This window comes from Dasypus novemcinctus, chromosome 3, assembly GCF_030445035.2.
Source record: "Dasypus novemcinctus isolate mDasNov1 chromosome 3, mDasNov1.1.hap2, whole genome shotgun sequence".
Classification (NCBI taxonomy): Eukaryota; Metazoa; Chordata; class Mammalia; order Cingulata; family Dasypodidae; genus Dasypus; species Dasypus novemcinctus.
Window position 1 is genome coordinate 38,104,136 of NC_080675.1, and position 27,613 is coordinate 38,131,748.

The 27,613-nt window shown below is 42.9% G+C and overlaps 1 protein-coding gene across 2 annotated transcripts in view; it reads left to right on the plus strand.

Annotated features, from left to right (window-relative positions):
* MAP3K9 (mitogen-activated protein kinase kinase kinase 9) overlaps positions 1–27,613 on the plus strand; it is a 91,352-nt gene that overhangs the window by 47,579 nt on the left and 16,160 nt on the right. For both annotated transcript variants that reach the window (XM_004451996.5, XM_004451997.5), the window contains exons 3-7: positions 6,635–6,815; positions 20,262–20,410; positions 21,372–21,547; positions 23,189–23,429; positions 26,407–26,529. In XM_004451996.5, coding sequence (XP_004452053.1) covers positions 6,635–6,815; positions 20,262–20,410; positions 21,372–21,547; positions 23,189–23,429; positions 26,407–26,529 — 870 coding nt within the window. The remainder of the gene's footprint in view (positions 1–6,634; positions 6,816–20,261; positions 20,411–21,371; positions 21,548–23,188; positions 23,430–26,406; positions 26,530–27,613) is intronic.

Genomic DNA, 27,613 nt, shown 5'->3' on the forward strand with positions numbered 1-27,613 from the left:
CACCCACATGACAGTACCCCATGAACACTTGAACACATTCATATGCCTTATAGGTATGCCCCAGGGGAACCCCTCCCATGCATCCCCTGTCACTGACAACCAACACCAAAGATCCTCCCCTGCCACAGTTGTGACCCTTCTGTGATCCACAACTTCAAAAATGAAACCAACAAAACAACGAAATAAAATTTATAAGAAAATGAAATAATGGGAAGCAGAGATGGCTCAACTGATAGAGCTTCTGCCTACCATGTGGGAAGACCTGGGCTCAATCTCTGGGGCCTTCTGATGAAAAAGAAGAAGAGAAAGTGTGCCCATGCGGCAAACCAGTGCCCATGCGGTGAGCGAGTGCCCCACACAAGTGAGTCACGCAGTGAGATGATGATGCATGAAAAGAGAGACAAGGGCAGAGTCAAGGCGCAGTGCAGCAGAAACCAGGAACTGCAGTGGCGCAGCTGACAGGGAACCTCTCTCCTCATTAGAGGTCTCCAGTATCGAATCCTGGTGAATCGTAGAGGAGAGGAAATGAGAAGAGAAGACAACAGACAGCAAAAACAGCAGGGTGGGGCAGGAATAAATGAATGAATGAATGAATGAACGAATAAATAGATCTTAAAAAAAAAAGATAGTTTTAAAAATAAAAATACAAAAAAAATTGAAATATTTTTTGACATTAAGTCTTTCATCAAGTAAGAGCTGTTGTCTTGTATATACAGTAATATTTTCTTCCGTATATTCCTCCAGTGTCTTATTTTTTTCATTTTATCTTCATAGAAACTTTAAGTTACAGAAAAGTCATGTACAGAATATAGGGAATTCTCATATACCCAACATCCTCTCCCTTTTTGTCTCTCCTCTATTAATAATATATGTGGATGGTACATTTGTTTTAATTGATGTACAAATATTGAAACATTGCTACAAACCATGGTCAATGATTTATATTATGGTTTACATTTTGGACCATACACTTTTATAAGTTTTGGTGAAATTTAAAATGGCCTGTATCCATTATTGCAAGGTCATGCAGAACAATTCTAATGCCCTAAAAATGCCTTATGTTCCATCTATTCTATTCTTCCTCTCCCTTCAGGACCTATCGTAACCACTGAGTTTCACTTTTTGAAGAATAAGATCCATAGTTACTTGAAATAATATTGAAGGTTTGACATATTGTCTGTTTTCTTTCATTAGGCGCTCCCTATGTTCTCGAGAAACTCTTGCCCCTCTATCTGAGAACACAGCAGGACTCTCCAGGAGGGGAGTTTAATATTTTCTGTTCCATACTGCCTTAAAAAAAATTATTGTGGAAATAATATATATGGCCATTTTAACTATTTTAAGTGTATAAGTCAGTATCATTAATTACTTTTACAAAGTTGTGCTACCATAACTACCATCATTACCCAAACTTTTCATCACCTCAAACAGAAACTCTGTACTCATGGAGCAGGAAGTTCCCATTTCTACTCCCCCTCCTCTCTATGAGCCCCTGGTAACCTTGAGTCCACTTTCTGTCTCTATGAATCTTCCCATTCTGAATATTTCAGATAAGGGAAATCATATAATATTTGTCTTTTGGGGTCTGCATATTAGCACAGTGTTCTCAAGGTTCATCCATGTTGTAGCATGTATCAGAACTTTTTACAGGTGAGTAATAGTCCTGTTACAAAATAGTGTATGCATATACCACATTTTGTTTATTCGTTCTTCTGTTAGTGGACCCTGGTGTTGCTTCCACCCCTTGGCTCTTGTGAATAATGGTCCTCTGAGCATTGGTGTACGTGTCTCCTCGAGTCCCTGCTTTCAGTTCTTTTGAGTATGTACCTCAAAGTGGAATTGCCATCTCATGTGGTAATTCTGTGTTTAACTTTTTGGGGAACAGCCAAACTGGTTTCCTCCATATTGACTCTTGTTACAGTCAGTTTAAATTCATTATGTCCAAAACTGGCCTTGGCTTCCTCAGACTGGTTTTTTTCCTCAACCTCTGCACCATTCTCCTTGTCACCCAAGTCTGAAAGGCTGGAGACCTCTCCCTTCTCCACCAGGTCAGTTACCAGGTCTTATCTAGAGTTCAGATGCATCTTTTCTCATCTGTCCCCCCTAACCTGGCCAGGCTCCCATTGACTTAGGAGTCATTGACTGTTCTCAGCATTTTCTCTGAGCGAAAAGTAACTCATGGACTTCATCAGATTTTGGCCAGAAGTAAAGCACAATAATTCCTTACTGCTGCAGCTGTTTGTCAGTGATGGGTTGCTTACCGTGGGCTCCTTACAGTGGTATAGATAAGAAAGTTTCTGTCAATATAACCTTTCTTTTCCATTTAAAAAAGCATGTAGGAATGCATTCTAGGGAGAGAACCATGCTCCACTCTATTTGTGTTTTAAAAAGTAAAGCTTTCATGGGGGAGCAGATATGGCTCAGGCAGTTGGGTGTCCACCTCCCACATGGGAGGTCCCAGGTACAGTTCCCAGTGCCTCCTAAAGAAGATAAGTAAGACAGTGAGCTGACACGGCAAGCTGACACAATGAGAGACACAACAAGCAAGGAGCAGATGTGGCTCAAATGATTGGGTGCCTCCCTCCCACATGGGAGATCTCGTGTTCGGTTCCCAGTGCCTCCTAAAGAAGATGAGTAACAGTGAGCTGACGCAACAAGGAGACACAACGAGACAAAACAGAGCAGATGTGGCTCAAGTGATAGGGTGCCTGTCTCCCACATGGGAGGTCTCAGGTTCGGTTCACAGTGCCTCCTCAAAGAAGATGAGCAGACACAGAGAGTACACAATGAACAAAGAGCAATTAAAAAAATAAGGCTTTTGCAAACTTTGGTGCTTTAATTATTATTAGTAATATATGCTTGGTAGATACCCATATTTTAGGACATTCCTTATTGAGAATCAATAGCTGGGACCCTCTTCCAGAATTACTAGCTGACTCTAGTTGTACCCACTCATCTTTGCTGAGGGCAGAGTTTCCTATCCTAAGTTAGGATACCTGTGGGGGCCTGACCTGTCTGGTAAATGTTTGGGACCAGCTGGGTGTAAGGCAGCAGGGAGTTACGGGTATTAGGTAGAACTGGTATGCACCTGCACTATCTAAAGGCATTCAAATGGAGACAAACTGCCCCTGGACTGGTTCTTGCCCCTTCTCCATCACTCCGCCATCCCTCTTAAGCCATCTGACCAGAATCTAAAGAAATTGTCTTCAGTATGCCATTCTGTTTCTAAAACTCCATTTCCTATAACCAAACCTAAACTATTCTGCCCCCTCTTCCAGCAGAGAATCTGAGATATTTAACCAGTATCATGAAACTGTGACCTTCTTATCCTGCCCCAGCCCCCTGGAGGTTTGTGGTGACAGGACTGAACCCCATTGGATGTGTAAGAGAGATTTCTCTTTGAATCTTTGATTTAAGCAGGTGTTCTTAATTTTTTTTGTTTTGGTCCACAGACCCTTTTGCCAGTCAGGTGAAGTTAATATTTATTGCATACATTTTTTTTTTTTAAAGAAGAGGCTACTTTGTTTTTATTTTATTTTATTTTATTTTTTATTTCTCTTCCCTTCCCCACCCCCTGCCCGCCCAGTTGTCTGCTTTCTGTGTCCATTCACTGTGTGTTCTTCTGTGTCCACTTGTATTCTTGTTAGTGGCACTGGGAATCTGTGTCTCTTTTTCTCTTCTTTGTTGCGTCATCTTGCTGTGTCAGCTCTCCGTGTGTGCGGCCCCACTTCTGGGCAGGCTTTCCTTATGGGGCGCACTCCTTGCGGGTGGCACAGCACTCCTTGTGCACATCAGCACTGTGCATGGGCCAGCTTCACCTCACTGGTCAGGAGGTCCTGGGTTTGAACCTTGGACTTCCCACGTGGTAGGTGTATGCTCTATCCATTGAGCCAAATCTACTTCCTGCATATATTCTTAAGTGAAGGAAATGCTAGATTTCAGTTGGAGGTCAGAGAAAATAAAGATAAGAAGCTGATTTTTTCCCCCAATTCAAGCTCGTGGACTCCCTGAAATCTTTCCATGGATCCCTTGGGGGTCTGTGGACCCCTGGTTAAGAACCCCTGGTTTAAATGTACCTCAGAGAGAAATTGTCAGAAGCTGCCTCTACAAAGGGAGTGGTGGGCTTTTTTAGTATCACTTTCCCAGTAATTTGAATGCCTGCTTGTCTGTTATCTTTGACTGAAAGAGAGAAGACTGAGGCAAAGAGGACCTAGAAAGATTTTTTTTATTAGATAAGGTGGAAAAAAGGATGTTTCTGTTATCGACTTGTTATTTTAACCAGCCCTAGCATTTGGAGACCCAAACCCGTTCAGGGTGCTGGAAGCCCAGAGTGGAGAGAGGTGTGTGTGGGAGGAGGGGGAAATGGGAGGGGAGAGGGCATGGAGAAAGGAAGATTCGTCAATGAATGTTAGAGGTTTACAGTAATTAACAAGCTGTACCTCAGTTTCCCCTGATATACATTGGGAAAAAGGTAAACCCTCTCCCCCCGTGTGGCATTTCCACAGGTTAAACAAAGGAACCCTGTAGAGACAGGCGTAAAGGGAGATAGATATCTTCACCATCTGCATATCAGAGGGAGATGGAAATCTTTACTACCTCTACCTGTGTATCAGAGGCAGAGGGAGACAGAAACATTCACTATTTACAAACCCTTTAAAACCTTACAGATCAAAAGAAATATTTGCTCCTGCAGCATTCCAAGAAGCCATAGACTCCCTCAACCCCTTCCAACTACCTCACTGGGACCCTCAAACCCCTCCCACTAACTATCATTTCCTGGCCTAGGAAAGTTCTGTATAAATTCAAGTCCCGCCCTTCCAGGAGTGGGCTGAAGTCTGTTCTTCAGACCCCCTCTGCTGGGAGAGCTTCTCAATAAATTCTTTGCTTACGGTCAATCAGTCTCCATGTCCCAGTAAGTGCCATATTTCCTCCAACAGTTAGGTTTAAGGAGTGGCTGACACTTTTGTGCCTCCAGCTCTACAGCTGCTTGTAATCCCTCTTTATTGCTGATTTTCTGAGTCATAAAGACTATAATTCAATGGACATTGGCAGGGGCAGGTAAAAAGAACTGCAGAGTGTGGCTTTAGGGACCTGCCAAAGGCCCCTCCCCTAAAATGCCTTCCCTCCAAAAAAACACCCTCATGATACCCAAAGTACCTCTATCACAGCTTCCTTTCTTTAGATATTGGAAGATTTTGAGGTATCGCAGAATCTTCTTAAAATGCAAATACCTCTGAGAGATAAAGGAAAAACCTTCTTAAGGCTTAAGAATTCCTCAGTGGAAGCAAATATAGAACCAACTGAGGATGGGCAAAGCCTATGCAGTAACCCAGCAACAAGGCTCAGAACTAATTTGAGTTTTTTCTTTTTACTGTTTGCCTAGACAGAGCTGGCTGAGTCAACGTTTTTCTAGTTGCTCTTCTATCTTCAGTAGATTCCTTGCTCCACATTCTCCATTTGGACTAGAATGGCAGGGATGAGGAGAAAATCTGTCTTTTCTGCAATCCTGTGTATAGAGCTCTGCAAATTCCAGGTGACTCAGTGTCTGGCAGGAAAGAGGTTGTTCTTGCTTGAGGCCTTTGGAACTGTACCACTTATAAAAATGAAGGCTTGGCTTACTCAAAACCAAGGAATTAGCTAGCTGCCCAGTCAGAGTTACTTGGCTTAGCTTACAGCACTTTATTCTCTTAGTGTTTTTGTTTTAGGAAGATTGGCTCTCATGACTGTCCACTTTTCACTGGGACTGTTATGTGGTGAGGTGTGTCCTCAGCTACTGCCCTGGGGGGCCCAGGATGTTTCCACACTATAGTGCTTTGGTGTTAGAACTTGGGAGACAGGGCCCAGAGTATAAATTGTCCTAGTTCCTCCTTCCTGGGGTGTGTTCACAGAGCACATCATGGATGTGAACACTTGTGTGCCCTCTGGCCTCCCCAATTTGTCGGCCAGTTCACAGTGGGTGAAGGTGAGTTCCTGGATTAAGGGGAAATCTCTCCTCAAAGGACATTCTTAAATTTCTTTTCTAAAAAATCTTATCTGTACAAAATCTTCACCCATTTCAAGTGTACACGTCAATGAAGATATTCTTTTTTAAGAGCTTAGGTAAAGTAACTTGGAGAGATTCATGGAAATGCCCCAGACATTGTCTGAAACCTTGAAAATCTGCCGTGCGCCTCCATTCCTGTGGTCTGTAAGGCGTTGTGGCCGAGAGGAAGTCCACACAGTTGCTCCTCAGAAGGGTCAGCTGTGACCTCACAGCTCTTCTCGATTCAGGATGCCTGGGCTCCAGTCCTGGCTTATTACCATCCTACAGGTCAGAGATAGAAACACATTAAATGACCTTGGGATATTTGTGGCACTGTTTATCAGTTTTCTCATTCGTAAAATGGAGATGGCAATAGTACCCACCTCGTAAGGTTTCAGTAAAGATTAAAAAACATAATGCTTATGAAATACCTGGCCCAAAGCTGGCTATGTTTATGTCTTAAGAAATGATGGCTCCTACTATCAGTTCATGGAGATAATGATGGAGACTGCAGGTAAGTTCAGGAAGCTGGCAGGAGGGCTCCATAGCCCGTGGTTTCCCTGTTGTTAATGCAGCCTCTCTGGTTTCTTCCATATTCTTTTCCTTGCTCAGTATTGATCCTTCAGAAAGTGGAGAACGGAGACCTGAGCAACAAGATTCTGAAGATCACTGACTTTGGCCTTGCTCGGGAATGGCATCGGACCACCAAGATGAGTGCAGCAGGGACGTACGCTTGGATGGCACCTGAGGTGATTCGTGCCTCAATGTTTTCCAAGGGCAGCGATGTATGGAGGTAAGGTCTGGACAGGGTTCTTGTGTCCATTTGGCTGTACCACACTTCAGGATTTGAAAAATTTGAGGTTACATAGAATCCCAGGCACCCCAAATAAATCTAAGTGACCTGCTCTAATCATTCTTTGCTAATTCTCCTGGGGGAAGTTTTGCTAATCATTCTTTGCTAATTCTCCTGGGGGAAGTTTCTTTGCTAATTGTCTGGGGGAAGTTTCTAGTGCTTTCATCTACAAAAATTCCTTCAGTACTGTGGAAGGTACTACCTTTATACAGGCCTTTTGGGGTCAGTGATTGCTTTCTGGGAAAGACCAGTAAATTCCAGGGTAATGTGTATTCCTGTCGCTGGCATGTAGGATGGTAAGTGCACTCCATCACTCCTAGAGATCTTCCCAGGGTCAGCCTAGCTTGCTTAGCAGCAGTACTGGGCTTGGGGAAAGGGATAAACTGAGTATCTTTGCTCTAAGCTCCTGGGCTGATGAGAATTCTTTGTGCCTTTCTTTTTACTTGGGGGGCTGGTTAATTTTCATTTCTTGTTACCCAGTTAATCCGTTAGTTGAGGATCTGTTTGTTTGATAAACATTGATCTAGAAATGGGAAAAGAAGGGTCCCAAGTGTGTACCGAGAACTGGGGACTCACAGACTAGAAATGGCCAATGATCCTCCTACTAAATGTCAGCCCTAGAAGTCACAGGGATATGGATCTAAATAGCCTTGTCCCCTCTGATAGGATGAACAGCTAACTACAGAATATACATTCTTGTGGCTTTGAAACAATAGCATCACCTTGGTAAATAAAAGAAAGAAGTATCGATTATCAGCATTCCAGGCTATGAAGTTGTTGCTTCCTGGTGTTTCGTCTCTGTGTGTATAGTTTAGTAAATTATCTGTAGTATAATGTAATATGAATATATATGATATAAAATATAAAAATACATTTTAATACCAGCTTTATTGAGGTATAATTCACAAACCATAGAGTTCACCCTTTTAAAGCATACAGTGGTTTTTAGCATGTTCACAAAGTTATACGCCTCAGTCACCACGGTCTAATTCCAGAACATTTTTATCACCCAAGAAACCCTATACCTTTTAGCAGTCACTCCTCATTCCTCACTACCTCCTAACCCCTGGCAACATCTATGGCAACACTTCTGTCTCTATGGATATGCCAATTTGGGACCTTTCATATAAATGGTATCATATAATAGGTGGCCTTTTGTGTTTGGCTTCTTTTACTTAGCGTAATGTTTTCAGGGTTCATTCATGTTATAGTTTATATCAGAGCTTCATTCCTTTTTATAGCTTTCATTGTATGGCTACATCTTTTGTTTATCCATTCATCAGTTGATGGACATTTGGGTTATTTCTGTTTTTTTGCTATTAAGTGTAATGCTGCTATGAACATTGTGTACAAGTTTTTGTGCAGATATATGTTTTCAATTCTTCTGGGTATATACTTCATAGTGGAATTGGTGGGACATAGTAACTTTATATTTAACTCTTTGAGGAAATGCCAATTTTTCACAGTGGCTGTACCATTTTACTTTCTTATCAGCAATGTATGATGGTTCTAATTTCTCCACATCCTTGGCAACACTTGTTATTGTCTGTCTTTATTATTAGAGCCATCGTAGTGGTTGTGAAGTGGTATCTCATTGTGTTTTTTGTTTGAATTTCCTAATAACTAGGTGATGTTGAACATCTTTTCCTGTGCATATCAGTCATTTGTATAGCTTTGGAGAAATGTCTATTCAAATCCTTTGCCCATTAAAAGTTTTTTTTTGGGGTCTTTTTATTGTTGTGTTATAATAGCTCTTTATATATTCTGGATGTAAGTCACTTATCAGATATATGATTTATAGATATTTTCTCATTCTGTGGATATCTTTTCACTTTCTTGATGGTGTTCTTTGAATCAGAAAAGCTTTTAATTTTGATGAAGTCCAATTTATTTATTTTTTTTCTTTGCTTGTGCCTTTGGTGTCATACAATGACTGTATGGTCATTAATGTTGTGAAGATTTACTCCTATGTTTTCTCCCAAGAGTTTTATAGTTTTAGCTCTTACAATTAGGTCTTTGGTCCATTTTGAGTTAGTTTTTGTACATGATGTGAGATGGGAGTACAGCTTCATTCTTTTACATGTGGATTTCCAGGTGTACCAGCACCATTTGTTGAAGAGACTTCCTTTCCCCATTGCATGGATTTGGCACCCTTGTTGAAAAGCAGACCATAGATGTGGTCAAAGATATGTGGGTTTATTTCTGGATTCTCAATTCTATTCCTTTGGTCAATATATTTATCTTTATGCCAGTTATCACACTATCTTCATTTCTATAGCTTTGTTGCAAGTTTTGAATTAAGGAAATGTGAGTTCTCCAATATGTTCTTCTTTGGTTTTGGCTATTCTGGGCCAGGATCACTGTCAATTTCTTCAGAAATAGCAGCTGGATTTCAATAAGGGTTGTGTTGAATCTTTACATTAATTTTGGGAGTATTGACATCTTAATGATGTTATGTCTTCTGATCCAGGAACACGGTGTGATGGTTAGGCTAATGTGTCAGTTTAGCCAAGTAGTTGAGTCCAGTTGTTTGCTCAAGCAAGCATTGGACTAATTATAATACAAGGACATTTGTGGGCTTTCGTCATCAATGAGTTTACTGCATAGATGGCTGATTACATCTACAACAACCAGGGAGATTACTGTCAGCAATGAGTGATGCTTTATCCCATCAGTTGAATGCCTTAAAAGGGGAAGTGATTTCCGCAGTCAGGGAGAATTTCCCAACTCTTCTATGGACAGCCAACGTCTCCCGGAAACTCAGCAAGGACTTTCACTGGACTTTCACGGGAGCCCCGGTTTGCAGCCTGCCTGAGAACCTGGACTTATGCATCCCTATGGTCACGTGAGAGACTCTTATAAAATCTCATTCTGTTTACAGATATCTCCTGTTGATTCTATTTCCCAAAAGAACCCTTTATTTAAGTCTTTACTTTCTTTCAGCGATATTTTTTGTAGCTTCTTTATATTGAGTCTTACTTTATCATGCATTAATTACAGGGTGAAGTAGCTAATGTGAGGAAGAGAACTTTCCTCTTTTTAAACTGTCTGACCTGATCTTGTTATGTTGAGCCATAGACTGATATTCAAATTTTTGATCTATAAAACTGGAAATTCTGTATGTTTCAACCTAATACTTTTATTGCTTGGACTTATGCAAATGAGATTAAACAATGTATTAATGAAGCTAAGTTGCTTTTACAAAGAGACCCACAGATAAGGGACTTAAATGAGATAGAAATTTATTTTTCTTTCAAAGAGTAGTCCAGCTAGTCTAGGCCAGCAGGACAGCTCTGCCCCATGCAATCATTCAGGTACCCAGGCTTCTTGCTTCATCATCTATCCCTCAGTGCACCGTACTTGTCTGGGTGGTTAAATCGAGATGGCTGTTACTTCTGTATTCTAGACTTATCCATGGCATTCAGCTTGTCTTAAAAAAAAAAAAAAGATTCATTTTTATTTATTTCTCCCCACCCCCTTGTTGTTTGCACTTGCTGTGCCCGTTCAGGACCTCCAATAGGAGGTGAGAAGGAGGCACCTAATTGCCTGAGCCACCCCTGTTCCTGCTCTGATGTAGCTCTCATTTTGCTTTTCTTCTTGAGTCTAATGTTGTGTCAGCTTGGTGTGCCTACTCGCTGTCTTGCTCATCCTTCTTAGGAGGTACTGGGAACCTCTGCTCCCTGCTTTGTTGTGTCTCTTATCATGTTTTTTTCCTCTTGTGTCTCTTGATGCATCAGCTTGCCACACACCTGCTCATCACACTAGCTCTTTATCTTCTTCAGGAGGCACTGGGAACTGAACCACGGACCTTCCATTGTAGGGGGGAGCCCAATTGCTTGAGCCATATCTGCTTCCCATCCAGCTTGTCTTTAATTTGGAGATGACGCAGCAGGTGTACACATCTCCTCTGCACATATCCCATTGCTTATACTTTGTTTTGTGGGCACACCTAGTTCCAAGGGAAGTAGACAAATGTAGGCCCTAGCTGGACAATTGTTATCCAAACTCAGCTAAAACAGTACAGGGAGAGCGGATGTGAGGGGACAATCAGCCACTTGCCACACTAAACTTTAACTTTCCCTTCTTTTTGGGAAATCATGATGTCTCAGTAACATGGTTATTTTCTACTTCCATATTCCTGCTAGGCTTCTTTCCTGCTAGCCTGGCCCTGGAATCCATCATATTTTATTATCATACACTCTAAGGGTTTCTCTTACTCCAGTGATTTGGACGGAATTGTCTCAGATATCCAGGCACATTCTTAGAGGGAAAAGAGAGCCCAAATACCTCATGTAGGGTCGACTCATGGTGACAGAAATAGTCAGAGAAGGATAAGGCCATTGCAGGGGTGATTTTACGAAGGAAGGGGCAAGGCAGGGTCTTTCACTTTTCCCAACTATCCTGGTACCAAAGACTAACCTCCAGTCTTTCCCTTTAAGCACAGATTCTGAGAGCAGTCTTAAGGAGCCCAGGTAAGAGAAGGGAATAGTTTGGAGGTAAACCCCAAGCCATCAGCTGGCGGATGAAGTATCTTGGAAATTGTTACAGGGTCTGCCAATGAGTCTTTAGTTCAGAATTGTTCCCAGGACTTAAGCCTTCTGACTTAGCTGGGTTGATGAATGTAGTTTGAGAGCATAATTCATTTTACTCCCTTCCAGCTTTCTTAGCTTTTGTGCTGCAAGATTTCCTTCTAGGACACAATTTATTGAACTCTTTAATCTGCTCAAGGCTAGTCATCTGCATGATCTTGCATCTTTGCCAGAGGACAAATTGTGCCCATTGTTATACGTACAGCAATTCACTTACACTACTAACAGTATTTAACACCTACAGATGCTTAAATTGGGCTCCATTTGAAATGCTGTAGATCTTTTATGTCATTTCCTTACAACAATCCCCAAAGTTGGTATTATTATTTCTTTTTTATAGAGGAGAGAACCTAGGCTCATAGAGTTGTCATGGGCTTATGTTCACCCACGTGATAGAGGTAAAGCTGAGACTGGAACTCGATATGGGGTATCTTGAAATTCTGTGCTTGGAGTCATGCCACTATCTCTATACTCCTGATCCTGTACCTTGGGCATCCTCTTCTAGGATGCTGGACCCACTGTGCCTGGAACCCAGCAGGATGTCCCAGAGAGGGTCAAAGCGTATCTAAGAACTTGAGACTGATTTGTCGTTTATTCATCATTCCCAAACTGATTTGTCATTTATTCATCATTCATGAATTAAATGTTTATTGAATGCTTACTCTGCACCGGGTGCTGGGCTAACTTGGAGTCCTCGCCCATCCTCTTCTCCCCTGGAACGCACCCAAGGCTTGGGTCCTCCAGGCCTCTCTTCTTGCCAGGTTCCCAGGGTCAGCTGACTCTGTCTTCCGGCTCTTCAAGCACGGTTCTCAGGGCCTCCTCCACATACTGTGATGGAGGGTAGTATGATAACAGCTGAGATCCTCAACTACATAAATGTCCCTATTTGCTTGTATTGGGACTGCCTGGAGGAGAGTAATTGCGGAGATCTTTCCCTTTGGTCATTCTGGGTGGGGATAGCCATTGGGCATCGTCCCTCATTGCCTTCTTGCCTGTTGTATGTGGGATGAGCATTTTATTAATAATATTAACTTTAAAAAATTACAGTAGAAAAACATTACAGTAGGAAAGAAAAGAAAATATGGATAAAATCACCTAAACTCACACTTAAAGGTAACCTATTCTGGTATGTTTTCACCTGTTCCTGTAGTCATTCACCTATCCTTAAAGTAAAATTCTTTAGGTTTGTAAGCTACTTTTTAAAAAAAAGATTTATTTTATTTATTTCTCCTCCCCACTCATTGTTTGCACTGGCTGTCTGCTCTCTGTGTCCTTTTGTCGTGTGTTCATCCTCTTTTTAAGAGATACCAGGAACCAAATCCAAGACCTCCCATGTGGGAGGGAGGCACCCAGTGGCTTGAGCACCTCCACTCCCCGCTTGTGTCTCTCATTATCTTTCCTTGTTGTATCTCTTTGTTGTGTCAGCTCGCTGTCTTGCTTGTCTTCTTTAGGAGACCCCGGGAACCAAACTTGGGACCTCCGGTGTGGTAGTTGGGCACCCAACTGCTTGAGCCACATCCACTTCCCTGTAAGCTGCTTTTTAATGTAATATAGCACAAACCTATTCCCATGTTAGTATGCATAATGTTATGTCAATAAAGAGATCATCATTTTGAATGAGGGTTCTGTTTAACAACAAGAATAATAATTGTATATTACTTTACAATTTGCAAAGTGCTTTTGCATCTGTTAATTTGACTCATATTACCAAAGATTATTAACCAGCCAGTGTGGTTCCTAGAACGTGTGTTACCAAGTACAGGATTAGAGGTTCCCCACCACACCCCTTTCAAAGGTGACCCTTCCCTGTCAGAGTGAGGTGCCCTGAGTTGACGTCTTAGAGATAAAACAAGTTAATTAAAAACCAAACACACCAAAAACCAGTTCAGGTTCAGCACAGAAGTGGAATTGCTGTGCCTTTGGTCAAGAAGGGTTATTATCCATTTGAATGCTTTTCCTCACTTTGGAAAAATAAAATATCCCCCTCTCCCCCACCTCTGATCCTACCAAATGGTTGAAGGGATTACTGAACCTCTGGGGGTGGTTACTTATCGACAGGACACATTCCTGGAGGGTTTGGGTTTTAGCAGTGAGGATTCCTGGGAAATTACTGGCAGCACTCTGGGAGTCCAGGGTTCCCTTCTGAGGGATGGAACTCAGGCAGTGATTTAGCTGAGCTCACCCTTCCAGGCTGCTTGCAAATGGGCCTCTTGACCTTCCTAAACATGGGAGGGCAACAAAGTAGGCTAAACCTGAGGTAAATCATGTTGATTCCTTATCTCACCTATCCCTGGGGATTAGATCCATCTACCTTGCGTTTCTCCAGTTTTCTTCTTGGATTCTTTTCATGTGAAAGGAATACCAAGTCTTCATTTATATCCCTCCCCTTCAGTTATAAAAATAAAGAGGAACATTGGCAGAGGAAAACTGCGATTTCATCATCTAGAAAAGCAGAGCCTCTTCCCGGAATGCCCCTGTTCCTCAGCAAGGTTACTTACTCTCACCAGACACCCTCATTTCAGACCCTTTCTAAGGGGAAACTAGAGTCGTATTTGCCAGTCATAGCTGGTAATTTCTGGATGCGGGGTAGGAGTTATTGTTTTTTTTTTCCTCGTAACTATTCTGTGAGGTATGCTGTCCTTGTTTTACGGATGAAGAAACAGGTTTATAGAGGTTAACTTGCTTTTCCCAGGTAAGCAGTAAAGTCAGCATTTGCCTCAGTCTGTCTGAATCTTTCTTTTCTGGAGGTAGCATAACCCCTTCTAGAGCAACACTTTTCACATTTCTCTTAGTTGGATGCAGAAAAAAGAAACAAGCCAGATAAAGCAGAGCTGCCCTGGGTGAAGCTGGGAGCGGTTGAGTCCCTGGTTCCTCCTCTTCCACCTAACTTAAGACATCTGCATGGGACACAGGATACCCAGGGCTCATGGCATGGAAACCATCACAGAAAGAATGCAGGAACACAAGCAGGACTCATGTTTGAATCTTTGGAACACACAAGTGTCCTTCCAAGTAGTTAGGAATCAGATGCCCTTGTCTTTGCCTGGATGGAAGAAAGGGGTTCCCTTTCTTTTTTATTCTCCAGGGTGGAGTAGAGCATTAGCCAAGGGAAGGTGACAGTGGATGAGAGTTGGTCTTACCTTGAAATATGGTCAACAGTGTTGAGGGTTCTTAGAGGTCACTTGGCTGAAGCTGCCCAGCGTGACCACGTCTGGGTAAGTCACATTAAAGGGTTGGCAGGGAGCGTCAGAGTCAGAGTGTGATTCTTGATGGTATTCACGGCTAACTCTAGGGCACCGGGGCAGTCTGCAGAACCCTCTGACCATGCACTTTGTTTTAGTTTGCTAAAGGCAGTTAAGCAGTTTACCAGAAATATATTGGCTTTTACAATGGGAATTTATTAACTTATAAGCTCACAGTTCTGAGACTCTAAGATGTCCAAATTAAGGCATCATCAGGAGGTGTTTTCTCCCTGAGCAGCAGCTGTGTGGTGGTGACCACTCATCTCTCCCCTTTCCTTGGGCCTCCTTCCTACATGCACAGTAATGGATTAACCTTAAGGACATGATTTTCTGGGGTCCACAAAAGCATTAAACTGCCACACTCCACCCTCTGGACCGTCAAAGTACATGTTCTTTCCATATGCAGAATGCATTCATTCCATCGCAATATTTTAAGCTTTAAATCATTTCAGTAACAGTATTAAATACAAGTCTTATCAAAATTGGTGGTAGGCATGTCTATCTTGGGACAGAATTCCCCTCCTGCTTGAGACCTGTGAAACTGAAACAAGTTATCTGCTTCCAGTATACAAAGGAGCGACACTCCTAGAATAGACATTCCCATTGCCATAAGGAGAAATTGAAAGGAGAACTGCCAGACGGTTCTGAGAACCTGCAGGGCATACTCCATTAGATTTCTTCTCTCTCTCTCTCTCTTTCCTTTCTTTCTTTCTTGATTTATTTCTCTCCCCTTTCTTCACCACCCCCCCGCCACCCCTTGTCTGCTCCCTGTGTCCATTCATTATATGTTCTTCTGTGTCCACTTGCATTCTCGTCATGCGGCACTGGTAAACTGTCACTTTTTTGTTGCATCATCCAGCTGTGTCATCTCTCCGTGTGTGCGGTGCCACTCTGGGGTGGGCTGCGCTTTTTCTTCACGCAGGGTGGCTCTCCTTGCAGGGTGCACTCCTTGTGCATGGGGCTCCTCTATGCAGAGAGCACTCCTGCATGGCATGGCACTCCTTGTACACAGCAGCACTGCATGTGGGCCAGAACACCACACGGGTCAGGAGGCCCTGGGTATCGAACCCTGGACCTCCTACATGGTAGGCAGATGCTCTATCCTTTGAGCCACATCCACTTCTCCTCCATTAGATTTCAAAGTCTGAGAGTCATCTATGGAACCATGGTTTCTTCTCCTCAGGTGAATGGAATGGCAGCCCTCCCTTCTTGCCCAGCAGCCATGTTCTGGACTCTACCCTCAGGCATCAGGGAAGCTGTCAAACTCTAGGCCCCTCCCTCAGAGAACACTGGAGTGTTCTCTCCCCTCGGGTCTCTGGGACATAGGCTCCACCTCCTTTTAACATTGGCGCGGCAGTCAAACTCTCCTCAATCTCCAGAAAATGTACTCTACCCTCTCTGAAGCCTGGGGTGGCAACACTCTTCCTGAACAATAGGGGGGAAGGCCCACCCTCTCCAAATTCCAGGGAACACTCACACCCTTTCCACACATGGGTGGGTTCACATGCCCGGCTGGAGAAGATGCCTTCAGCCCAGACCTCATCTTCCATGATACTGCCTTTGAAGTCATTTTTCCTTCAGTTTGTTCCTTTTCTGTCCCCTTCAGGCTGACAGTGATTCTGTTCATACAGATCTTGCAGAAAACTTGTTTCACATGCAGGAAACAGGGGTCTAATCTGTCAGATAGTAAGACTTTTCACGGATCCTCCTTAGAAGGCTGAATTTCCAATCCTGACTTACACTGAAATGACTGGTTCTTTCCAAGTTCAGTAAAGTCCTCACATGGAGCAGTAGTCTCTGGGGACTCACTTTCTGGAAGCTCAGAATTGCCCAAACCAATACTTTCTGATTTCTTTGTGCTCAGGAGTTCCATTCACAGCGTATCCCTTTTCTCCTACCTTTTACTATAAGCTGCAAGGAGAAGCCAGGCCACATTTTCCACATTTAATTGGGAATTCTCCTTGGCTAAATTGCCAAACTCATCACTTCCAAATTCAGTCTTCCATCTAGTATCAGGAGTCAATTTTGCCAAGTTCTCCACCACTTTAAAGTAAGGATCACCTTCCTTCCAGTTTGCAGTGACATTCATCGTTTCTGTCTAAGGCCTCATCAGAAGTATCTTTAGCATCCTTATTTCTACCAGCAGTCTCTTCAAAGCAATCTAGGTCTTTTGTGTTATGTAACTCACAATTCTTCCAGAATCTTCCCCTTACCCATTGTAAAAACCCTTTAAGAGAGTGGATGTAGCTCAAGTGGTTGAGCTCCTTCTTCCCATATATGAGGTCCCAGGTTTGATCCCCAGTACCTCCTAAAAACGAACAAATAAAAAAATTAACTCTCATTGGAGAGTGGATGTAACTCAGTGGTTGAGCACCTGCTTCCCATTTATGATGTCTTGGGTTTAATCCCTGGGACCTCCTAAAAATAGTAAAATATAAGCCTTTTAACACTTTTGGTATTTGCATAGTAGCTTGGCACCCTGGTCCTGGTACCAATTTCTGTTTTAGTTTGCTAAAAGCTGCCAAGCAATATGCCAGAAATGGGTTGACTTTTACAATGGGTATTTATTAACTTATAAGCTTACCATTCTGAGGCTACAAAGATTTCCAATTTAAGGTATCATCAGGATATATTTTCTCCCCAAGTTGCAGCTGTGAGTGATCAGGCACATGGCAGCATCAGCTTGTCTGTCCCCTCCCCTCTGGGCCTTGTTGCTTTCAGCTTCTGGCTAAAGTGGCTTCCTCTCAGCTTCTGTGTTCCATTGATTTCAGCTTCTGTCTTTGCAACTTTTTTCTTGATCTGTGAACTTTTTATTCCTCTTTATAAAGGGCTCCAGTGAGAGGATTAAGACCCACCCTGGGTCATGCAATCTAAGCAAAGGCCCTTAGCTGAAGTAATTTAATCAAAAGGTCCTACCTACAATAGGTTTACATGCACAGAAATGGATTAACCTCAAGGACACGATTATCTAGGGTCCACAAAAGCTTCAAACTGCCACACACTCATTCCCACACCCACCTACTCATTAACTATACAAGGGCCTACTCTGTACCAGAGCTTTTGCTAGGCCCTGGAAATGCAAAGGTTAAAAATGGTTATTCCTGCCCTTTAAGAGCTCATAGGTTGGTTAGCATGACAGCTACAACACAATGGAGCCCCAAGCAAGGGTTCAGTAATACCTGGGGATATCAGGGAAGGCTTCTTAAAGCGTCCAGCATGGTTCCCATTAGCTTCAGATTAAAATCCAACTTGTCTGGTAGACCAGGTCCTGCAAGACCTGCAAACAGCTACCAGGCTTTTTTTTTTTTTTTTCCTGTCAAGATACATAGATGAAATGACAGGTTTTAGAGGACTCACTGGGGCAAAGCCATCATCCAAAGAGATGGGTTAGGCCACTCTGAGAGTCTGTTTGCTGCCCATAGGGATATGTGGGGATGCTCTGGCACACTGGTTGGCACATTGTTCTGCTTTGGATCATGCCACACCACATGGGGTTTTTTGAGAACAAGTCCATGATCTTGATTGCTTGCCTTTGTACATGCCAATCCCTCTCTCTGGGGGCACTGCCCTCTTCCTCCTTCCCTAAGGTAACTTCACCTTGAGTTAAGGTTTAGCTCAAGGGCCATCTCCTGCCCCTGGCCTAGTCTGGTTTAGGTGATTCTCCTTTGTATCCTCATAGTATCTCTATCATGACTCATACTCTGAATTCCAATTGTCTTCTGTTCCTCTTACTAATCTCTTTGTGCATAAGGACTGCATGTCTTTTATCCTGTATTCTAGTGTCAGGTATTGAGCTTGAGGTATAGTAAATATTTAGTAGATCTTTCGAATGAATGAATGAATAATGCTGGGAACTTTGAGTTGGATTGTGAAAAATGATTAAGTGTTTACCAAGCAGAGAAATATTAGGAGGGCATTCCAGAGAGAAGGAATTAAGAGTTGGTCTGGAGTTTACCATGGCTTACTCTATGTATGTCCTTAATTTATGCTGCTAAACCTATCTAAAACTTGCTTTCCTTATATGAAAAATAATGATAATATATATCTTGCAGGTTTATTATGGGAATTAAAGATGATATTTGCACAGTGCCTTAGCACCCTGCACGTAGAAGAAGTTACCATGATGATTATATTGCCGGGTTTATTATTATTTTTTTAATTAATATGACCTTTGTTGCTGGTTGCAAACTACTGATAAGTATTATAAGAACTTTGAGCTGAAAAATGAAGAGAGCCACTCTTCTGACTGTTCCTAATCTTATGGTTTCTTATTCTGGCTTATTCTTGGAAAGACTGAACACTCCATGATTTTGCCTGGTTGTGATTGTGAATTTGTAGAATAATTATTCCACTAAGCTTTGTAGTCCCCATTGTTTGGCTCCTGATGTGAAAAAAGACATTCTCTGCGTGGATTTGAAAGGCAGGGAGGGAATGCTGAGGCTCTCCCAGCTGACGTGCTGCTGCTCAGCACTCCCAATATGTTCTCCACCTGTGAAACTTTCCTCTCGAAATAAGATCTCTGTTAAGGACGTGCTCGCATTGATCCAGGTGCAGGAATCTCTTCAACCTAGTGAGCCTTTAAAGACATCTTTTACAGGAGCAAAATCTGTTTGTTTTAGTGGTCAGCTCTATGCTTTTTTGCTAAAAAAAAGAAGTTATCTTGTGTCTAAAGCTGAAGTTTTCTTAAAACAAAATATTTTATTCTTGAGAAGCTGCCTTTCCCCCAGTTTATTATATAAACAGTTACAACAATATGGTTGTGACCTAATTGAGCACTTACTTTGTGCTAATTTCATGACAGCCTTGGGAGACTGGTCATGTTGTTTTTGCTTAAAGATGGGGAATTTGGGAAGTGAATTTGGCTCAACTGATAGAGTGTCCACCTACCACATAGGAGGTCCAGGGTTCAAACCCAAGGCCTTCTGACCCGTGTAGTAAGCTGCCCCACGCACAGTGCTAATGCGTGCAAGAAATGCCATGCCACGCAGGGGTGTCCCCTGCATAGGGGGGCCCCACATGCAAGGATTATGCCCCTCAAGGAGAGTCGCCCTGCATGAAAAAAGTGCAGCCTGCCTAGGAGTGGTGCCGCATACAGGGAGAGCTGATGTAGCAAGTTTACGCAAGAAAAAGAGACACAGTTTCCTGGTGCTGCTGACAAGAATGCAAGTGGACAAAGAACACACAGTAAATGGACACAGAGAGTAGACAATGAGGGGCGGAGGGGGGAAGGGAAGAGGAAAAAAAAAGAATGAATCTTTAAAAAGAAAAAAGATGGGGAATTTGAAGCTTAGAGAGATGCAGTAACTTGCCCAAGGTCACACAGGTAAGGAATGGTGGGATATGGCTTTAAAATCAAGTGCATTTGATTCCAGAGTTTTTGCTTTTAGCTAGTATGCTGTGTAACCTCCCTTTAAAATCATACCAGTACATCTACTGTGTTAGTCTCCCTTTGTGCTGGGGACAATGTGTGATGCTTAGTAAAGTCTCACGAACTTATTTCAGGAAGGTTGTAGTTGTGGTTTATTACATGGCTTTTGTCCTCTTCCTCTCCTTAGCTATGGGGTGCTGCTTTGGGAGCTGCTAACTGGGGAGGTGCCCTTCCGAGGAATTGATGGCTTAGCAGTAGCTTATGGAGTGGCCATGAACAAACTCGCCCTTCCCATTCCATCTACGTGCCCAGAACCTTTTGCCAAACTCATGGAAGGTAAGTGGCCCTTGGCCTGAGCAAAACTAGGGACAGTTTGTTTGCCTTCCTACCATCAATTAGTGAATTTGGGCCCATTGTACAAGATCAGTTACTGAAAAAGGAAATACAGTAGCAGTCCCCCGAGGAGGAATCCTGTGGGCATTTGGAAGAGTTACTTCAAGATGATGTCTACATCCTGCTTCATTGATGTCACAGATGTCCCTATTATCAATCTCCAGTGACTGTAGAAGCTACTTTAGTAACTAAGGCCCATTGTCCAGTACTTCAGTAAATTATTATTTAGTACAAAATAAGCAGATTGAGAACCTTTTATTTCAGAACCTCTGGGTATCTTACAAACAGAAATGAAGAACATCTGAGAAGAAAGGAACTCTAAAAGTCATCTAGTTGCACCATCATTTTGTAAGGGAAGTGCTCCAAAGCCAAGAGAGGTTAAATGGTTAGGTGGTCACCCCACTAGTTAGTGGCAGAGCTGGGATTAGATGGAACTCACTTTTCCTGACTCCCACTCTAGTGCTTTTTAAAAAAATATATATCCTTGCCTTTATTTAATCCCATTGAAATGTGGAAAGGTAACTCATTTATTATGGGAAACTGAGGCCCAAGGAGAAGTTACCATTGTCAGGATTGGAATCATGTAGTAACATGGTAATTTGTGGTAGTAGTACTTTACCCAAGGAAACTCTTTGGGCTTGCTTTTCTTATACTTACTTAATAGAATTGGATGGGTGTTGGATTGCTGCATTTTATTTCCTTTTTCACTCTTGACTTATGGTTGTGATTTTGGCAGCTCACTTTTACTTCCTAAGCCCTATTTGTAGTTTTCTAAATCCAATCTCTGTTTCCAGAAAGAAAAATGAGAGGTCGTTTTCTAGTAAATGAGGTCCCTTAATATCCTAATTGTTATGTTTGCCTCTGTCCGTTCATGCTTTTCCATCTACTCACATGTTCCATTCAGACTGCTGGAATCCCGACCCCCATTCACGTCCATCTTTCACGAATATCCTGGACCAGCTAACTACTATAGAGGAGTCTGGTTTCTTTGAAATGCCCAAGGACTCCTTCCACTGCCTGCAGGATGATTGGAAACATGAGATTCAGGAAATGTTTGACCAACTCAGGGCCAAAGAAAAGGTAAAAAAAAAAAAAAGCATGCATTTAATCAGTGGATCTTCTCCCCTGGGGCTCCGGACTGAGATTGCCTGACTGTCCTGGTTCTTCCTGCCTGATTTGGTATAACAGGGTAGCTCTTTCCTTCCAGGTTTTATGTGGAGAGAGTTCTCTAGGCCTCAGCTGTGATCTGAAATGGTATAGACTTTTTCTTTCTTTGGGGGATGTGGCAAGCATAAGAAGGGAGAGTCGTCAGCCCAAACCACTCCTTATAGTGTATCTATGTAATTGTCTAAACCAGAGGAAGAGCACCATTTATCAGTTACCAGTAGGGTGTCTTACCCTGCCGACTGAAACTACAAGAGGGTTCAGGAAAGGTTTCATGGTTCTACACTGCACAGAAGTTAACTTGATATAGGATGACTCCTATCTTCAGGAGAATAGGTATCAAACATCCTACTGTAGTCCTTGGTATCAGAATCAGATAAAGAATATGAGCTAGAAATATCATGGATCTGAAATGACCATTTTTCATATTTTTTTTATGACAAGGACTCTAAGCCTAAACCAATGGGAAATCTCAGAAACTCCTAGCCAACTGGAGATCTGCCTTTTGGTTTTAGTGACTGTTCCCTAAATGGCCCTTCTCAATTCCCTTGGTGTCTAGCTAGCAGGCAGGTGAAGCTGATCACAAGCAGTTATGTTGCTTCTGCTGCAGGGGCAGGACACAGCTAGGGGCATGAGGGATGTCCATATAGGTGTGGTTAGCCTCCCTTTTACCTTCTTACTCCACACTACGGAAATGTGACAAGCTAATAGCACTGTAGTAATAGTAATAGTCAGCATTATATATGACTTTATGGTTTACCAGTCCTTTTGCTTGAAAGGTGTCATCTGAATCTTATGGCCTCTACCGCTAGTATGTAAGGCAGATGTTATTCTGCTTCCATCTCAGAGCTGAGAGCGGTGACTTGTCTAGCATTGCCTAGCTAATAAGCAAGAAAGCAGAGCCCCAAACCTGGGCCTTCTGTTTCCAAGCCCTATATTCTTTCCAATATTTATTGTTGTTCCCCTAAACAAATTATTTAAAAATCATTTCTGGAGCTGATTTGGAGAGATTTAAACTCAGTTCATACAACATAGCAGTCCTTCACACAATACTGTTTGGCAAGTCAGGGACATTCTCCTGGGGCTGGAGTTGAGCTTATAATGAATCTTTAGGGGCCCACCTAGATGGATTCAAAGAGATTGTTTCTATTCCTAATACTGTTCTAGCTAGAATTAATGATTCTTGGTTACCTTTCTTTTGATTAATGAAATTACTTGCCAGTAAGAAAAATGAAAGTTGGATTTTGTTAGTAAGAAGGTACTAGGAAAAGTCAAACCTTTTCTCACAATAGGTAACTCTTGTACTATCTGCTGTTCTTTAAGCATGTGCTATGTATGCTAGGCACTAAGTAATTTATATGGATTGTCTTAAGGAACCTTACATAATGAGAGCATTGTCTTGTGTAATACAACTCTATAATATAGGTACTGCTAACTCCATATGGCATGTGATACTCAGAGTAACTTGCCCAGGCCACACACAATTCAGGCCTTACCCCCAAACCACTGTGCACTCAGTGCCCCACTTCTGTCTGATGATTCCCCTCTGCCCTACAGGAGCTCCGCACCTGGGAGGAGGAGCTGACGCGGGCTGCGCTCCAGCAGAAGAACCAGGAGGAGCTGCTACGGCGCCGGGAGCAGGAGCTAGCTGAGCGGGAGATTGACATCCTGGAACGGGAGCTCAACATCATCATCCACCAGCTATGCCAGGAGAAGCCCCGAGTGAAGAAACGCAAGGGCAAGTTCAGGAAGAGCCGGCTGAAGCTCAAGGATGGCAACCGCATCAGCCTTCCCTCTGGTCAGTGGCCTGGAGACTGCTGGAAGTGAGAGCAGACAGCCTGGTGGTGGGGTGGGACAAGAGGTTGGTATGGGCTAGGATCCCACCCCAGTGTGTCCCCGTAGTGGGGATTGAGCTTTTGGAAACACGAGACCATGGGTCTCAAGATGGAGCTTTGTTGAAATAGGCCATTCTCTTAGTGGAAGGACACTGGCCTGCTGAAAATCTATACTCTAGGAGCATTACTGAGTGTGACTGAACAAAGAGAGTGAACTGATAGGCAAGCATGGTGCAGGCTGCTGGAAGCATGGCTGTTCACATGGGCACATCTCCCTTTAGGCAAACCTGGAGAAGGAAGCATGTGATTGGAGAAAAACAACAACAACAAGGTGTATATGTGTGAGATGAGAGATTTTGGCTTTGCAAAATAACTCATTTCAAGGTTTCTTTAAATGACTGGTTCTTTGAGTGCAACTGAGATTAGGTTTGATTTATAAGAATTTGATTTACACATAACCTTTTAGAAACACATTGGCTGGAAAAAATGTACAATTATGGTATGTACAGCCTTGGGAAAATGCAAAGAAATGTGAAACTATGAATTAGAATCTTTGCAGTATATTATATACCCTTTGAAGGAGGTGAGTACTCAAATGTGCATTTATGTAGATTAATACGTTCACTTGTGTTCTGATGCATAAGGCCCCAGGAATTAAGCTTATTAGAAGTGTAAGGAAAAATAGTGTAATAGGAACAGTAGTGGATGGTTTTAAGCACTAGGATGATGGCCTAAGTACGGACAAGGGAACTAATTCATTGAAATTCAATGAATGTGTTCATGGCATACATTTACTGATCTTGTGCACATAGTTTTTTTTTCAACAAGCCTGAAGTCTTTAAGCTGCTCTTGAGCATCTAACTGTGTCCAACATATTGCTGTGTACTGAGTATATAGAAATAAAAACTGTAGTTCCCATCTTTGGGGAGATCATAACCTAGAGGGGAGACCTAGTTGCAAACAAGTAGCTGTTTGTTATACCTCTTTGATATATGAGGAAACTCAAACTCAGAAATTCAGAGCTAAACACAAACCCTGGTTTACTGACCTTAAGGTCTACATTCTTTCTGCTATACCATAACTGCCTTTGGAAAACATCAGAATTTGGGCCATTTGCCCCATCTCTCTCACTTCCTTAGGTTATCACCAAGGACTAGTCCTTTTTTTTTTTTTTTTTTAAGATTTTATTTATTTTTTCCCCACCCCCTTGTTGTTTTGCATTTGTTGTCTGCTCTCTGTTCATTCGCTGTGCATTCTTCTCTGTCTGCTTGTCTTCTCTTTAGGTAGCAACAGGAGCCGATCCTGGGATCTTCTGGAGTGGGAGAGAGGCACTTAATCTCTTGCACCACCTCAGCTCCTTGGACTTCTCCATCTCTTATTGTCTCTGTGTCTCTTTTTGTTGTGTCATCTTGCTGCACCAGCTCTCTGCTGGGGCCAGCTTGCTACACGGGCCAGCACTCCGCTCAGGCCAGCTCTCCTGTGCTGGTCAGCACTCTGCTCGGGCTAGCTCACTGCATGGGCCAGCACTCCTGTGTGGCCAGCCCTCCTGGGTGAGCCAGCTCTCCACTTGGGCCAGTTTGCTGCTCAGGCCACCTTGCCTTCACCAGGAGGCCCTGGTACTTGAACCCCGGACCTTCCATATGGTAGACAGGAGCTCAATTGCTTGAGCCACATCCACTTCCCAAGGGCTAGTACTTTTTTTTTTTTTAAAGATTCATTTTTTATTTCTTTCTCTCCCCTTCCCCACCCTGCAACTTACTGCTCTCTGTGTTCATTCACTGTGTGTTCTTCTATGTCCACTTATATTCTTGTCAGTGGCACTGGGAATCTGTGTCTCTTTTTGTTGCGTCATCTTGCTGTGTCAGCTCTCCATGTGTGTGGCCCTGCCTCTGGGCAGGCTGCACTTTTATCTTGCAGGGCAGCTCTTCTTATGGGCACACTCCTTGCGTGTGGAGCTCCCTTACGCGGGGGACACCCCTGTATGGCATGGCACTCCTTGCGCGCATCAGCACTGCTCATGGGCCAGCTTCACCACATGGGTCAAGAGGCCCTGGGTTTGAATCTTGGACCTCCCATGTGGTAGGCGGATGCTCTAGATGTTGAGCCAAATCCACTTCCCAAGGGCTAGTTCTTAATACCTTACTCTGCCCACACTAAGAAGTATCAGTCCCCCTGCTTTGGTGCCTGAGAAAAGGGGGCATTTGATAATAGGTTATATGAAATAGAGAATTTTAATTAAATTTCCTAGAATAAACAACAAGGACTCATCGACTACAAAAACTATTCTAGATATGTAATTCTATGTACCTTAAAAACCTATTTTATAGGGAAGCAGATGTGGCTCAACTGATAGAGTGTCCATCTACCATATTGAGGGTCCAGGGTTTGATTCCACTGAGCTCCTGTCTATCATATGGAATGTCCAGAGTTCGAATACCAGGGCCTCCTGACCCATGTGGGAAGCTGGCCCACGCGCAGTGCTGCTGTGTGCAAAGAGTGCCATGCCATATAGGGGTGCCCCCGCATAGGGAAGCCCCAAGCACAAGGAGAGCCGCCCCATGTGAAAAAGGCGCAGCCCTCCCAGGAGTGGCGCCATGTACACAAGAGCTGACGCAGCAAGATGATGCGACAAAAAAGAGACAATTTTCCAGTTCTTCTGGATAATGCACGTGGACACAGAACACACAGCGAATGGACACAGAGAACAGACAATGGGGGGGTGGGGTGGGGAGAGAAATAAATAAAAAATAAATCTATTTCATATAGACAGCTTTATGAGGACTGTCTAATGAACTGCACTCTGATAATGAATTTCTCAGGTGAACAATGAGCTTTTCAGGAAACTGGGACCTTTTCCCTCAGGCCTGCCAGTTTTCTTAAATTAATTGGATGATGGGAAAATTGAAATGCACATACATATGTTTGTCTTTCTTCAAGCAGATTTCCAGCACAAGTTCACGGTGCAGGCCTCCCCAACCATGGATAAAAGGAAGAGTCTGATCAACAGCCGCTCCAGTCCTCCTGCAAGCCCCACCATCATTCCTCGCCTTCGAGCCATCCAGTGTGAGATTCTTTCCTAAATTAGTTGGGGCCAGAACACACCAGGAACACCTGTCCCCTGTTCTGTCCAGCCACTAACTGGCAGACTTACTCCATCCATAACTTCTGCCACCTGTCCTCAACAATGTGCATATACATGTGCATATATATGCAGACCCTTAGCCTTTCTCCTTGTCTCTCTCCATTCACTTTACTGCTGTCTCTTCTTCCTTTCATCCTTAGTCAGATATCAGGAAAGGGGTTTGTGGGTATCAGCGGTTTCTTCACTGAATTACAAAGTGGTTTGGAAACTGGTATGTGATGTAGATAAAGGTTGGTACCCTGACCTGGAGACTGGGTGTGCTCTCTGCCATTTTTGGGGCATCATTGTTTTTCTCCTGTCCATGCTTGCCAGGGAAGGATTTCTGTAAAGTTTAGGTCCTAAGGAAACTGACCAAATAATTTGTATGGTTGGCTGAATCTGGGCCAATTTTATTTTTATTGCAGTGTAAAAAAGAAAGAAAAGAAAGAAAGAAAGAATAGTTTTCCTAATTTAAAAATAGAGTAATTTCACTACAACAAAGCAGAAGAGAAAAAAAAAAAGCCAAACAAAACCCAGGATTTCTGGCTTTTCTTGAAAAATCAAATCAAATCACTGGGTCTTTTACATGTGGTCACAGTTGGCTAGAACTGATGTATTTTGCCTCAGTCCCCTCAACTTCCTGGTTTATGGTAACTGACTCACTTCACTCGTTTCTGCTCTAAGCCTGGTCCCTGAGGCATTTGGGTTTGGTTTGTTGCTCTAAGGTATCTATATCAGAAGAATATTCCTTCTCTCTTATCTACTGTATTTCTCTAGGCTTGCTCCTTCCCCATCTCCTGCTACTCCTGACTTCCTTCTCCTTAGCCTTGAACTCCTCATTTTCTTTGTTTCCAGACCTTTCTTCCCAAAACTCCTACTGCACTTCCACATCTTCCTTACCCCTTATCATATTCTCTCCCATCTACCTTCTCATCCCCTACTCCCTCCCTCCCCAGCCCAGCCAACAAAACAAGTTGCTTAAGTCAGATCTGTTTGGAACTCTGCTGTCTCGTTGGCTTGAACTTT